The sequence below is a fragment of the Seriola lalandi genome, unplaced genomic scaffold (genome assembly GCF_002814215.2).
Source record: "Seriola lalandi dorsalis isolate HSWRI2012SDOR001 ecotype SW California unplaced genomic scaffold, Sedor1 jcf7180002054505, whole genome shotgun sequence".
Lineage (NCBI taxonomy): Eukaryota > Metazoa > Chordata > Actinopteri > Carangiformes > Carangidae > Seriola > Seriola lalandi.
The window spans coordinates 1322054-1337252 of NW_019525058.1; the positions used below are offsets into that span (position 1 = coordinate 1322054).

Consider the following 15199-nt stretch of genomic DNA (forward strand, 5'->3'; position numbering starts at 1 on the left):
ACACACAACTAAACAGACAAAAGAAAATGTACAATACTTACAAAACTGTTTTTTTTGGACATGCCGTTCTCAAGCTGTCCACACTAAAAACCAAAATCACATCTGAGGTAGACTGGTATAGATTTTTGACAAGACAATCTCTGCCTTGGTCACATGTAAGAAACAACACAACCGACAAGAAACAAGACAAATCACAGGGACTTTGCGTAAGAGTATTACAGATGGTACATCAGAGCCAATTGCACTGCGGCATGAGCGTTACGTTGATCTCGAAACGGAACTGAAACAGAAACTGATCCACACTGATGCTTTCAAACATCCTCTGTGCTCTGCAACCAGTGGCCTCAGTCTCCGGTCCCTTTGTACCTGAAGAAGCTAATCTATCATTCTGCCCGTTATCATGCAGACTTATCATCGACATCATATTAATACTGTGAAAAACACACCGAATATATACAATAAAAAAAAAAAACAATAGCAAGGTTAAATTTAAAATATAGTGCCATGCTTGCTTTGACTTGAGGAACATGTCAGTGGAAAGCTGCAGTGTCACTTCGGACCGACCAGTTCTGGTGTCCATCAGAGAACGACTGTTAACAGTAAATACGTCAGTGCAAATGATGAAGGCATCTTCATTTGGATGACTTGTCTTCCCCACAGAATTTTAAAGTAGTCCTGGTTGTTTGTACACTTTTATGTAAATAATCTATATGATATTTCCCATTGCATTCCCGGGTGTATTTTGGATTTTGTCAGATGTCATTCAGCAGCAAGGCAACCAGAGGAAAGGCTGCGCATATTTTTGCTTTTTCTCCAAGAGAGAGATCCTGCTGTTTCCCCTATAGCTGCTTGAGACAGCTAAATTAAAAAGAACTATGTCTCCCAGCATCTAAAAAGCTCATTAATTATCACATTGTATCTTGGGTGTTTAATACATAACACAAACAAAAATGTAAAAAAAAAAAATCTGATCTATAATTTCTTGAGGAACAACAGTCGTCCGCTCAGCAGCAGTTACAGCTACAGCACATAACTCCACGTAAGATAAAGAATTAGTCACTTTGACTTTGTGTTTGTGTGTAGATTAAACACACAAGAAACAACCGTTTACTGGGTGAGCTGTAGAGGGGCTCAGAGTCCTGTACATAAAGGAGGAGTGTATCTAAAGACACACTGAGGGATGGACTCCAAAATCCTATTTGGTTAGCTAAGTGGCTAATCTAAGAAGCTATCTCTGTGGCTAAAGCTAGTTAGATATCGCAGTGTAGGCTAGGTGGCTACATGTTTTGGCTACATTATAGCAACTTAGACCTTTTTGAGATTCTTTAGCTACGAGAACAAAACAACAACTTTACAGTAAGTTTCTGCTGTCACAAGCTATCGTAGCTAAATATCATAACGGCATCATCTCACGTTGTCTGTGTTTTATCAGTGATCCACATGTGAAACTACAACAGCAAAGTGTAAACTACCCAGGAATGCAATGCATATCATGCTAAAAGTGTTTAGAGTTAATGGTTCCTATAAGAGTGCATGGCTCATTTGGCAATCAGTGAAGATGCTAAATTAACTGAATGCAGGTTGATATCACAGTGAAAGTAATTTTACACACACAGATAAAAAATGAATATACTTTACCCTGGGACACTGTGGGGTTTGTTTTTTTTTTGTTCAGTGACAATACACTAAAGTTGTAGATTAATTTACACTGTCAACAAGCAATTACACAGTAATAGAATTGTCAGAGTTTGTCAGAAGCGTTGCACAGCATGTGTACAAAGGAAGCCGAGGCTTTGCACAGCTCAGGTGTGTCGGTGTTGAGAGGTATAAAAGATATTTTCTGAATCGCAGCTCAGGTTGAAACAAAACAACTAAAGCTGTGAGATTCTCAGTCTGCTCTTCAGCCCAAACCCAAGACGAAGAGGGATATAACCAGGAGGGGAACACTTCTGAATAAATAGTTAATATAAAAAAGATAATATCTATATACATTTAGCACCTTCAGCAAAACTAGTGAGGGCGAAAACAAAGAAAGGAAAAAACAACAACTGAGAACGTCTTGTTTACGTGAAGAAATCCCTGATATATACGTGTAAAAACATTCCCTTTGGATTAATACTGTTGTGCAGACAAAGCCTGCCATACAATCAATACTGGTCTTGCATAAATTTAAATTATGAAATGGCAACTTAAGAAATTTTCACCACTAATAGAAAAAGTAGAATTATTTCTCAGTGGTATGTGTGTGGTGAGGTACTGTTGTTTCTAATGGAATAAAGCAGCTCTTATCAACCCCATTGGAACAAGGAGGTCATGGCACTTATGTAGTGACATTCATTTATATTCACTATAAAACCTGAAAATACAGTATTTTTCAGATTTCAATAAAGTCTTTGGCGGTTTTCTTTTTCTCTTTACATTCACATGTTGGATTGTGAAACTCGGTCACGTATTTCAAGTTCCACTTCAAATCCCAACGGAGCCGAAGGAATGATCTCGCCCAGCTGGCTGATGGGAAGTATAAATTGTAAATGGAAATGTTCTGAGTTCACGAGTTGTGATAAAACACTCTGTAACCATCTATTGCAATCCAATAACAACTGTTCTGCCGTGAGGTTTTCTAATGCCGTCATGTTCAGTTTGTGTTGACACACTGTCATAGAGATGTTAACTCTATTATATGTTTTAGTTAGTGGTGGTGTTGTACTGAAATACGTTACATTCAGAGGTGTTTGTAGAGGTGTGTATGGAGGAGGAAACCTTTGAAACATCTTTGTAGTCCAGTACGACACCACCTTTCGATATGTTTATGTCTTTATAATCCATAATAAACATATAAGTGAGCTTACACCTTCCAGACACAGGTCACTAACAACTGTGTAAAAGCAGATGTTACGGCAGAGCTGTTATATTGGATTGCGACTAATTAAGACTATGGAGGTGCAACTAATAAAATATCCAGTACGTTAATATTTTTAGTTAGTTTCAGAGTTTCACCATTGAGAATGAACTCATGCACATCACATGCATCCCATATATTAAAAAAAAACACATTCATTCCTGAGTGTGAATAACTGTTGAATAGGTCTCGCATTTTTTCATTTGTCAAGGCAGGACAAGCACAGGTGACACTAATGCGATCAACTTAAAGGGAGTGCAGCCATCACGACAGCTATCGATCGCACCTGTGCTTTTCTTGTAATCACACGTCGAATCGTCTGCTCGTATCACAGTAAAGCTGCAGGTTCAAATATCTGCAAACCTCCTCAGGCCACTCAGAACAGCTTTCCACACACCCTGTACGTGTGCAATGTTTTCGGAGGGTTGTAAAACCAGCGAGACTTTAGCATTAGCGTCTTCAGCTCAGTTAGCGGAGGCACGCTACTACACGGCTGAACCTACAGTAAGTCTGATTGTTTCACTCCAGAGCTAAGACACTTATCTAAGTCAGAAAAAGAAAAAATAAACACACACACGTAAAAATAAAGAAAGAATGAGTCACATCACATCAGTATTGCAGTGATGCGTCTTGCTGCCGCTCTATAAATAAAACCTGAGGTAGCTCTTTTCTATAAGCAGTGCTCCAGTGGAAGAAAAAATAAATCTCACGTATTCCCTGAATGATTCGCTCTGAGTTTTTCAGAGGGTGGACTGACTGCGCTCCTCTTCCTCATCCCTCGGTGAGGTAGCTGTTCCCTGAGAGGCCGGAGAGGAGGAGGAGGAGTGCTGCTGCTGCTGCTGCTGCGCTTTGACTGGACAGTTTGCCACCATGTGCGACACGCTCTGGCAGAAATGACACTTCTTGGGCTGAGGGGGCAGCTGGCATTCTTTGGCGTGGTGGCCGGGTCCTCCGCAGTTGTAGCACCTAACGTGACAGGAGAAGAGGAATTATCTCATTGTGGCAGCAGCTTTACGCATGATGCATTTAATACTTTAAGGGAAATGAAAAGAACATTCCCTCAATGAAACTGCACTGACATTAACAAAAATTATGAGTGACAACTAAAGGCTACAACTTCAGTTCAAGCTTAATATGTTCATGTTATCGATATAACTAGTAACAGTAAGATTATTAGAAGACTCATAATATTAAACTTTGCATCTACTAAATAAATTGTATAAAATAAAAAAGAAGCAATACAGTTTCTAATATTTCTTCAACAGGGTTTAATCTTGCCACGACTTAAAGAATAAAAATAAAAAGGAGTTTGAACCCACTCCTCTTTCCAGAGACCAGACACAACCCAGACAGGAGCCTGAAACATCTGGCCCAACACAACACCCGGTTCCACGGCCCATATAAACTTGCACATCTGGGCAGAGTCATCCATCCTGTCATCCTCCTGTACTGTCTGACAGCTGGAAGATTTTCTCAGTGTGCACCAGGATTGGTCCAGATGTGGACGTAGCATCTGGCTGTATATGGGCCAGAGAACCGGGTGTATACTGGGCTTGTTTTATATTTGTTTACATTTTTTTTTCTTCTTACTATGTTTATTGATACGCACCAAAACACCAAAGCAAATTCCTGGTATGTTGAAAACCTATACGGATTTATTTTGCTCTGTGGGAAGGGGTTTGGGTTTTTGAAGGCTATATTTAGATAAATGCTGAAGCCTCTTTGTTTTATTAATAATCAGTATCATGAGCTTTGATATTTTTATTTTTTTCTGCATCAAGATCATCAGTGTTTCCACCGACTTTCATTCAAACTGTGAGAAAAAGTGGAAAAGCCCCGGTATAGCACGGCTACACTTCAAACTGTAGCTTGTTTTGCTGGTTAATCTCATGCGTTGGTTAGCGCTTTAGAAGAAATACTAACATGTTTGTTAAAATTTTTTTACTATATAATATATATACTATTTAATAGTTTCCTTTGATTTGAAAAAATATACATATATATGTTGGAAAAAATAAAATAAAGCTATAATCTAGCTAGCTGGTAGTTCATCTATCTAGCTAGCTCAGTGGCTAAAGCTATTTGGATATGATGTCATACAGGGAGGCTGCATGTTAAAGGTGGGTACTTTGCAGCTTTAACATCTCGGGCTACTTTGCTTCATGTTTCCCTGTTTCATTCCTCCGTGCGCTGTGTTTGTCTTTATCTTCAGTTACTTGATAAAATTGTAAATCGTATGTTTTATTCAACATAAAGTATTTTTTGTTTCCTCCTTTAGAAATGTGAATGAATCTGCAGTGAGGCGGTTTCTACCAGCAGAGAGCAGCACACTCTGAGCTGAACATGAACTGCCACAGCGGTTGGCAGCTGTGAGGAGATTAAATTGATCTATAACCCTCAAGGGATTAATGATGTTTACACAGTTTCTTTTCTGTTTGTTTTTTTAAACCAGATTATTGAACTTTTTGTGGAAAAACCAGATCAGACACAAAGTTTTATCCACAGCACAGGATTTTATGTCTTACAACATAAAATACAAATATAAATTCACTCTTGGATCTTTTATTTTCCTGTGCTCACCCTGATTTTTAACCAAAAAAGCCACTTCTGAAGACGAAGACGTCTCATCACTCCAGACGTGAGGAAACAGTCGCTCTCTTTACATCCAGGCTACAGAAGAGTCAGGTAACTGCACTATAAGTTAGACTCCCTGTGATCACATCCACACTCTCACATATAAAAGATCAATACTATCCACTATACAGGGCCATCAGCGTGTTGGTTGTTTTGCTCTAATTAGAACAAATTTGTCTTTTAAATTTTGAAGTCTTTCTATATTGTGATGCAAACCTACTGAATGTTTTTCTTTCTATTCCTCGTCCTCAACGATACACACCGTTCACACTGGGACTAATCACCTGAATTAACAGCCCTGTTTTCTTGCTTTCTGCTGAGAGCTTGTGAAAGTATTTTACAGATTTTGTGGAATATTATGACTATAATTATCATCACAACATTAAAAATCGTTTTTAAATATTAATATTTTATATGTATTTGAAATATTACAACGTGGCAAATGTAAACGGATTAAACTGATGAACTGTGTTCCACTGTTTCGTATCTGCCTTCTTCACGGTGGACAGGCGTAATTAATAATGTTAATGATGAGTTCCAGGGTTCTGGTGTTGTGCATGTTTTACTGAGACACCATCATAAACATGTTTAATTACTCCTGAGCTCCACGTACTAAACAAAAATCTCCTTTTATGAGCCTTTCATCGCGAGTCGCTCGGCACGACAGACACGGTCATCTTCAGGCTTCCACTGGAAGTCAGCAGGAGACAACATTAAATTATCATCCAGCCCTAATTCCACGATTAACGGGTCAAAACATGAATTTATAAATCTCACAGAACAGTTGCTGTTTGCTGATCGCGCAGGTAAATGGGTATTTCATCAGTAAATCTATGCTGAGAGAGCTAATGATCAGCGGCTAAGTGAAATCCTGTTGGTGAATTCATTAGAGCAGGATAAATAAGGCGAGCGAGGCTCTGGCCCTGTGCAGTGTGACACAAAGGGACACTGGCCACTTAAACAGAACGGCAAAAACTATTGATTTCTTTGTATACGGACAATCTGGTTTTCTACTGGTCCAGGTTTTTCCGTCTGCTCTCCATCTGTGGTCGAGCAAGTCAACAAACGGAGAGGGGAGAGGTGAAGCCAGCGCTGCCTGTCCAATCACATAAACACATTTCTACCTTTACTTTTCTCGAGTATTATGATTTCACTTTGATACTAAGACATGCACCATGTAAATAAATACATTTTTACACATTGATTTTGGCCATCACAACATCACTGCTGCACTGACTTAATTATTTTTACATCAAGAGAAGAACAGAAATAATTAAGATTTGTTATTTATGTATTTACATATTGTTTGAGTCATGTAATCCTGGTTGTTTTGTTTTTGTGGGTAGGAAACGAGTGTTATGAATAAAGTTATTTTAAAAACAAAAAATGTGTTGTCATTACAATGTTTGTCAACAGGAGTTAAAATGTCAGCAGTAGCATGTTGTAAATATATCAGTATTGATATAAGTGAAGTTGTAATACTCGCTCACACGTCATATTTCTTTATTCTGTACAGAAATAAATGGGAATTCATCATTTAATCTGACGCACTTCAGCAACCTTCAGTCAGCGGCACATGGACAGAAACGGTGTAAAGTCACAGACTCACACTAAACTGGAAAACACCAAAAAATACATAATAAAGACATCGACCATCTGAAAACACAATCTTTAAAAACACCTCACAAATACATGGTTTCCTGAAACAGCTGGGAACTGTAGTTTTTAGCAATTGTTGCTCAAACATTTAGGATATATATTGCGTGTGCTGGGGCCTATTAATTGTAGTGGCGGAGTGATACACGTTCGGCGCTCTTATGAGCATCTACGGCTTCGGTCTTTTCATCTGTTAAAAACGACAGAATCTATTCATCTTTATTCTTTCACTCCTGTGAGACGCAGAGAGATGAAACCCAGACCGAGCCCTGGATCAACTCACTGCTAACAACCACTTCCTTCCTCTCTTCCTCCCAGCCCCCCACCAGCGCTCAGTATTGATCAGCTTGGCCACGAGGGTGGCAGAAGGAGCTCCTTTGTTTTCAGTACTCCTGTGACCTTTGACCCATGACCCCCGCTCGCTCGCTGCCCTTCCTCCCACCCTTCCCTCCACCTCATTTGCACAACCGCATCCCATTGTTGCTATGGTGGTGGCGACCTCTGACCTCTCCCGGGCACCTACATCTGTTATCAATTAAACGGATAGGATCCTTTCGTCGTCCGAATACAACATTTATGTTTGAGAGTAAAAAGAGGGAACATGTGAGTGCAATCAAACCTGTGGTGACTGTTTCTGCACAGGAAGCGGTGGGATTAATTTTATCACCCCCCCCATGATAAATGAAGCTGAACTTAATAAAATGTCAGATCTTAAAGGCGTTCAACCTACAAATCAAACTCTTTTATTCTCTTGACTGCAACATTCGTGTTGAGGAACCGGTGAGAAGAAGAAAGTCTGAACATGTGATTGCGATCGAATCCAGACAGGAAGATGTGGGATTAACTTTATCACTGTCACATGCATTTAATTGATTAATTTCATTTATTGTTTTATGACGTTTGTTTTGTAAGAAAGTGACAAACAGATGAAGCTACACGGCACAAAAGCCAGAAAATGGAGCACTGGGGGGGTTGGAGAAGCCTGAAGAGATCAAACAGTGTATTGATCCAGCTGAGCCTGCAGCTCCACAAAGAGCCGACACTCAGTCAACAGAACATCTTCTGTTTGAGTGTCGGATTATCTGTAAGGGAAACTTTCATCCACAACATGATGAACCGCCATCGCTCGGAGAAGTTACAGGTCTCATATTGACCTGACTCCAGCTGAACGTACAGACGCGAGAGAGTGGCGTCTCTCTTTGTTGAACTACGTCTTAAAAGTCCTGAACCAGCACGTGTGGACTCACCTGTCCCCCTTGGAGCGTCGTTTCTGGGCGCTCTTCGGTCTCCTCTCGCTGCCCAGACACGGTGCTCCATCAGGCCCGGTCACCCGGACGGACTCCAGCCCTTTAGAGGACTTCTTGAAGCAGAACTCCACGGCCTCGCCCTCTCTGAGGCTGCGGAAACCCTCCATGTGCAGTTTACTCTGCAGATTAAAGACAGTGACAGTTATTGGGTGTTGACAGGAAACACAGGACGGCCAGGATGGGGATGTCAGAGACAAATTATTTAGAGCACAACTGGAGATGCTCAAATGCCAATTTTCTTTCCGAGCACTCAAAGGACTTCTCAACCGCTGATGAAGGTCATGATTGGATCAAAAGCTCCAGAACGCGACAAAGGTGGCAAAGCTAAATGCACTGCAGTCAAAGCTTTAAAGATGTGGAACATGTGAAGAAATTATGGCATTTCTGTTTGTTTCATGTATTAATGCAAAGAAGGTTAAAGTCTCCTCATCGCTCCACACATATATCTGGTGTAATATGTGTGTTTGCGTGTGTGTGTGTGTGTGTTTGCGTGTGTGTGTGTGTGTGTGTGTGTGTTTGCATGGTTGTGTGCGTGTGTGTGTGTGTGCATGGAAAATTATTCATTGCTAGCACCTAGTTTTTGGTTTGCATTCACCTGACAATTAACACTGAGCAGAAGTGACAGAGGCTGTTATCCAGCCTTAAATATGTCATCCCGACAAATGCCTTAAAGGCCTTCGTTATCGAAAGAACAAAGTTTGTATTTTCAGTAAATTATTTTCAGCCATTATGAGTGAGAAACCAGGGAAGGACTTCGATGCACAGGGCTTTTTTTTTTTGTAGTAAATGATAACGGATCACTGACACGTAACGGAGTGGGAACAGCTTCTGTTCGTTGGATATTTCCCTGTTTTGACAACTTACATTAAGTCCACTGTTTTTGGGTAAGAGTTTGTGACAGCAGAAAAGAAATTATTTAAGAGCAAAAGATGAAAGAAACACGTCAGGGAATCCTCCTCCCTCATAAAGATCCACTCCTGTTGACAGCCCTGTTAAAACATCAATGCTTCTGCACACCCCTCCTCCTCTCACCACCGAGACGCAGCCACAGAAGCTATCGATCACTGAGTCTCTCTGGTCGAGTCTCACGCTGACCACCGCTGTGGAGGATGCTGGGAAATGACAGAGGGCAAAAGGAGTCCTGGAAACCACGTCTCCTAGAAATTATGTTTCTGTACAACTGAACTGCAACAACACTCACACACACTAACAGAAACTGTGGTAAGAACATACAGTTTATATCCTGAGAGAAGAAACTCTCTGTGCTGGATATTGATCTTTCAGTAAAAGATTCCGATTGATTTAAATACAAGGAGGGAATAAGAACTACAAGGTAAACATGCACCAATAAAATACTGCACTTTAAGGCGAACACTCATTTCACCTTTTAAATCTTGAACTATCCAAAGTTTATAAAAACTTGCCATTGGGCTTGGGCGAAATCCAAAATATAATGTTTCGAGGTTAATCGTTTCATTAGTCGCATCCCGAGGTACAGCAGAGCAGACCGTGCAAAACTGCAAAACTAAAAACAAAATTTTCTATATTATGAAAATGACCACTCATGCCAATCGTTCACAAAGTTTTGAGCGGGAGCCAAATTATCCACAGAGGTCTCCTCCTCTCCAAAACAAACAGACCTGGTGACAAATTGACTAAAATCCTTCAGCTGGTTAAAATACGTAGTTGAAAACCACCAAGATCTACAAATGTGTTTTAAAAATGTGGCTTAAAACTGAATAAAAAAGTCAATTTGCATCAACGCTGACACGTGCACATAGGAGCTAAGACGCCATTGACAGGCGACCAAATGACACTGAGACTGTTACTATGATTAAAATCACAGATTTATCTAAATTTGATAACAATAATGTAAGAACACAACTCAACAAAATATAGAATACAGGTCGAGTTGTTTTTAGACATTTTAATTTGCTATTTTTTTCATGTTTGGCTCCCAAATCAATTGTGTTTAATTGGTCATTAACAACACACTCCACATTCTCCCGTTTCATCAAACTCCTGCACACTGAATTTACACCTCACTAAAGCCCAAAACAAGCCGTGTAAAGAGCCCTCGTCCTCTCTCTTTCATCGGATGATTTACAGCAAACACCGCGCCACAGAAACCTGAGACGAGGTCTTTGCCGTAAAGCTCCACATGGGAGGTGGGACTGAACCTCAGCGCTGGGTGGGCTCCCTGACGCTTTAATGACTTTATAACAGGAAGCAGGGCTGGATGGGGAGAGGAATGAGCCTTGTTATCTCTGCTTTAGCCTCTAACCCCTTTTAAAAAAAGAAATGTTTGAGCCCCAAACACCCTCCACCCCCCCAATCCCCTACACCTTTTAAGTTCCACAGCAAATACCAGTCTGTGAGGTGAGGTGAGTGGGGGGAGTGGCAGTACTGGCTGTGGCATGGTTGACTTAAAGATGTGTTAATCTACAGCTAATTTTACACAAATAAAACACATCAGCTGTCTAACATTCCTCTGAAGGATTACACCTAACTTTACTCCGGAGAGAGATTTTTCATTCAACCCTTACTCATGTCTAAAACTTTGATTTTTCTTTATAGAAAACTCAACATAATGCAGCCTAATGACAAGATCCACTTCTGATCAAAGTCAAATCTGAACTGCAGTGATGGTAAAAGACCGAATGCAGAGCACGAGTCAACATATCGCATAAGGCTTATGGGGTTTTTTCATATGTTGTATTTACGACCATTTGAATTTTGAAGAGAAATTCTATTCGCAGTTAAAGAATTCATTTTTTTTTTTTTGTTGGTCTTTTACACTGCAAACAGACTAATATGTACCTGTATTTGTTCAGTGTGCAAAAACAAAAATATTACATATAATATTAAAAATATTTAATTTGCTTAATTTTACTTCTACCGTAGTAAAATGTCTTTTCAGTAACGGTAGTTAGTGACCGTTGACGTGCTGACGTGCTGACGTGGTGACGTGAGTGTAGTGCATCATCGCTTGTCTCTGGAGTTTGTTACTGATAGCGTTTATTGCTGCTCTGTCTGAATCACAGTTAACGTTATTTTTCTTCATCACAATGACTAACTACCTGTTGTACATTTAAACTTGCACTAGTTCTGCTCCTGCACCCAGAGCTCTCTGCTCCTTTCAGCGACATTAAATTCAGCAGATGCAACTCAGATGCTAGCTACTTTAGCTTAGCAGTTAGCGCTAGCTTCTCTCTCTCTCTCTCGCTCGGTGTGTCTTGAACCAACAGGTGAACGTGTTCATCAGAGTGTGCTGTTGTTGTAACTTCAGTGTAGAGGATTGTGATGTTTATTGCGTCTTCAGTGATGTCTGCTGTCTTACCTTCGACACACGGCTCCGCTGTTAGCCGGAGCTTTTTTCTAATCTGTGACCGTCTGTGTACACAACAGTCTTCAGCGTGATTGGCTATTACTCGTGACGTTTAACCAATCAGATGGTGTAGTGGGCGGGACATTGCTCGATCCCTCAGCGTGCTGGCTAAAGACAAGCGGCTGCATCTGAGCCAAAGTAGCGCATTGTTAATGTCAAAATAATGATACCAATAATCGGAAAATGCTGAATATATTTATATATTATATTTTTTAAATTATGGGATGAAGGGGGAGGATTTACAGCTGTAAACTCTACTGTTTCCACGGAGACGGTTGCTTTGTTGCCATTAGCACTTGTGATACCTGTTATCTCATCCTGTTGTTCTGAGGGGAACTCCCCATGTAACATTAAGTAATCCCTGAAATTTAAGATTAAGGTATGGAGAAAACCTTAAATACTTTCCTGCAACTGTTTTTATTTTAAGGAAACCTGAACTCAGACTTTAAGGAAATTCTTAACTTAAGGTGTTTTGTGCAACTGGCCCCTGCACTTCAGATGTGTTTATGTGACTACAGTAATATGTTCACTTGTATGTTATTTAAAGAATCCATCTGGGGAAAATGACATATTATGAATTGAATGTGCAACTCAACTCCTTCAATGAAATCTTAAGAGGTTTTTAAATGTGTGATGCGGCCACAGTCACTTCTGGGATCATCTGCATGCATCATTAAACTGATCAACTCTGTAATCCAGATCTCTCGATCTGAAAGGAAACTGTGAGGTTTGAGGATGTGTGAGAGTTCACACCCATCCTAGTAGCCCACAACACTCTCCTCATCAGCCTCACCTGGTGCACGAACACGTCGAGCGGCGGCTCCAGAGACGCTCCGTCCCTGCTGCTCATGGACAGGAAGCCGAAGCCCATCCGTACGTTGAACCACTTGCAGACCCCGCTGCCCCGGGACAGACCCGCTTCCTCCTCCTCGCTCTGCGCACACCCTCCTGCACGAGAGACAGGGATGTGATATGATGACTGTAAATAGCTACACCGAAACACACGGCGGGAACGTGAATCTCAGGATGCTCCTCCCAGGTTCTCGTGCAGGATGCGTCCCACACGCTGCGTAATAAAAGCACAACAGGCCTGTGGTGGATTAATGTTCAGTTCTATTATCAGATAGTTGGACTGAGGAATACAGATTCATTTACCTGATGCAGGTTAATACTTTATTATGAATTAATCTACACATTATCAATTATCCTAATCAATTAACTTGTCTAAAAATTAATTATTTTGTCTGACCAACAGTCCACAAACGAAAAATGTTCGATTATTATCATAGATTGGCTTTTTTTTAGTTTAAAAATGACTTAACTGATTGTTTACATTTGCTTTTTTCGCCATTATTTTACTTTTCTTGTTCCGTTCTACTGTTTTATACCTACAATCTGTATCAGAGGAAACAGGAAAAGGTGAACAGAGGACAGCTGGACTTGGTTGCTGGAGAAGTTTCACCTCTCATCCATGAGGCTTCTTCAACCAAGTCCAGTTCCCCTGGATTTAACTTTTCTCGGATAACCAGGAAATGGGAGACTGGGAATCTTCATCAGAACAGGTCGCACTGAATTATACATAATGTTAAAACACGATGACGCTGTGGTTTTGAAGCCAGTGCTGAAGGAAGTAGGTTAATGACAATAAAGTATAAAAAATAAAAACAGGCAATCCACTAATCACTAATCAATCAATTGTTTCAGTCATCATAGGCTAACAATGAAAAATCCTGCAGGCCTTCAGAATAAAATGTAGGCTCTATTCCCTCACTCAGCAATAAAATCTCTCATGGAAGCAACAGAGAATAAAGTCTTTCACGCGTTATTCCTCCGGAGATGACCCGAGACAATCAGATCTTCTGACCACATTAAAAGTTAGATTTCTCAGTAAACGCTTGTTCTACCTGTGAACCTGTGGTTGGAAGCGGAGCCCATCCCGCCGCTCTCTGCCGCTTCTCCCACCGGCGTCAGAGTGCACTGAGCCCCGGGTCCTGCTCTCTACACCTCCACACCACCGTCACCACAACAACAACATACCTCCCCCCCCCCGACACCAAGTCACGGCAGCACTTGTGCAGAGATGTTTCTGAATAGACAACCACCCACCAGCCCCTCAGAAAGGGAAGGGAAAGACAATGCAAGAGGAAGAGAAAGCCAGCCCTCCTTTTCTCTCTCTTCTCTATTCAACCTCTCGGTTCCTTTCAGAGCATCTTCAAAGACGCGCTCCTCGTACCTTCTGCCATGGTGAGAGGTTTCCACAGCCTGGTTCTGGTTCAGAAGCAGCTCCGGCCCGGGAAATATCAGATGAAGAAAAGAGTTAACTGCATGCTGGACATCCGTGCACGTTTTCTCGGTGTGTGTGTGTGTGTGTGTGTGTGCGTGTGTTTGCGTGTGTGGTCCTCCAGGAGAAAATGTGGTTCCCTGCTTCCTGCTCTTCTCTTCTTGCACAATATGCAGAAGCCCCCTGACCCTCCTGCTTCTAGTAATCCCAACCACACACACACGCGCGCACAGAGAAGCACACGCACATAGAATGTCATCACACACGCGCGCGCAGTCAAGTCCACGTGATTTCCAATCGCAGATAAATCACATATGTCCAATTGACAAACTGACCAATCAGGACTTTGCACCCAAGGGCCCAAAGGGATATCAACCCCGCCCACTACCACCCTCCACCACCACGCGCACAAACACACACACACACACACACACACACACACACACTGCTCAAATTAAAGGATTTCCATTTCATTATTTTCCTAAATCTAATCTATTTGCATCTCTAAGAACTGCTCTAAGAGATTCTTAACTAATCACGGTTCAATATTGAATATTGATACATATTGATTTATACTGATATATATCAATATACTTTTAAAATAAAATTGCTTTACCATTCTGTACATTATTGTAATTTTAACTTTTCATTTCAACAATTAAAAGAAAATAAATTTCTCATAAACATAATGGCGTCTAAAGATTTTAGAGTCAGATTGGACCAAAAAATGTCCCTTTCATGTAATAAATGCAATTAATTAAAACATAATAATTAAGAAATAATAATGGAGTATGGATGACTTGTTGGTTTGTTGTCAGGGCTTAACAGGCATTTTTACCATTCAGATCTATAAAATGAAAAAAAATGCTCATTAATAATGAGTACAAATACAATAAATAAAACAATAGAAATTGAAATTGACCAAATAACCTGGAAATCACCCTTTAGTTTAATCCATAAATTATTATTTTACTGTTTAGAAAACCCTTAATCAACCATTAATCAACCCCAACTCTGCAGTGCATTCTTGACTT

General features: G+C 40.6%; 1 protein-coding gene across 1 annotated transcript; it reads right to left on the reverse strand.

The window, feature by feature from the left end:
* Positions 1 to 2394: 2394 nt before the first annotated feature.
* LOC111660098 (protein lin-28 homolog A-like) lies at positions 2395 to 14127 on the reverse strand. Its single transcript, XM_023413233.2, has 4 exons — positions 14118 to 14127; positions 12678 to 12832; positions 8437 to 8615; positions 2395 to 3865 (listed from the first exon to the last, which is right to left on the reverse strand). The coding sequence occupies exons 1-4, from the start codon at positions 14125 to 14127 to the stop codon at positions 3640 to 3642; spliced, it is 570 nt and encodes a 189-aa protein (XP_023269001.1). The 3' UTR covers positions 2395 to 3639.
* Positions 14128 to 15199: the final 1072 nt, after the last annotated feature.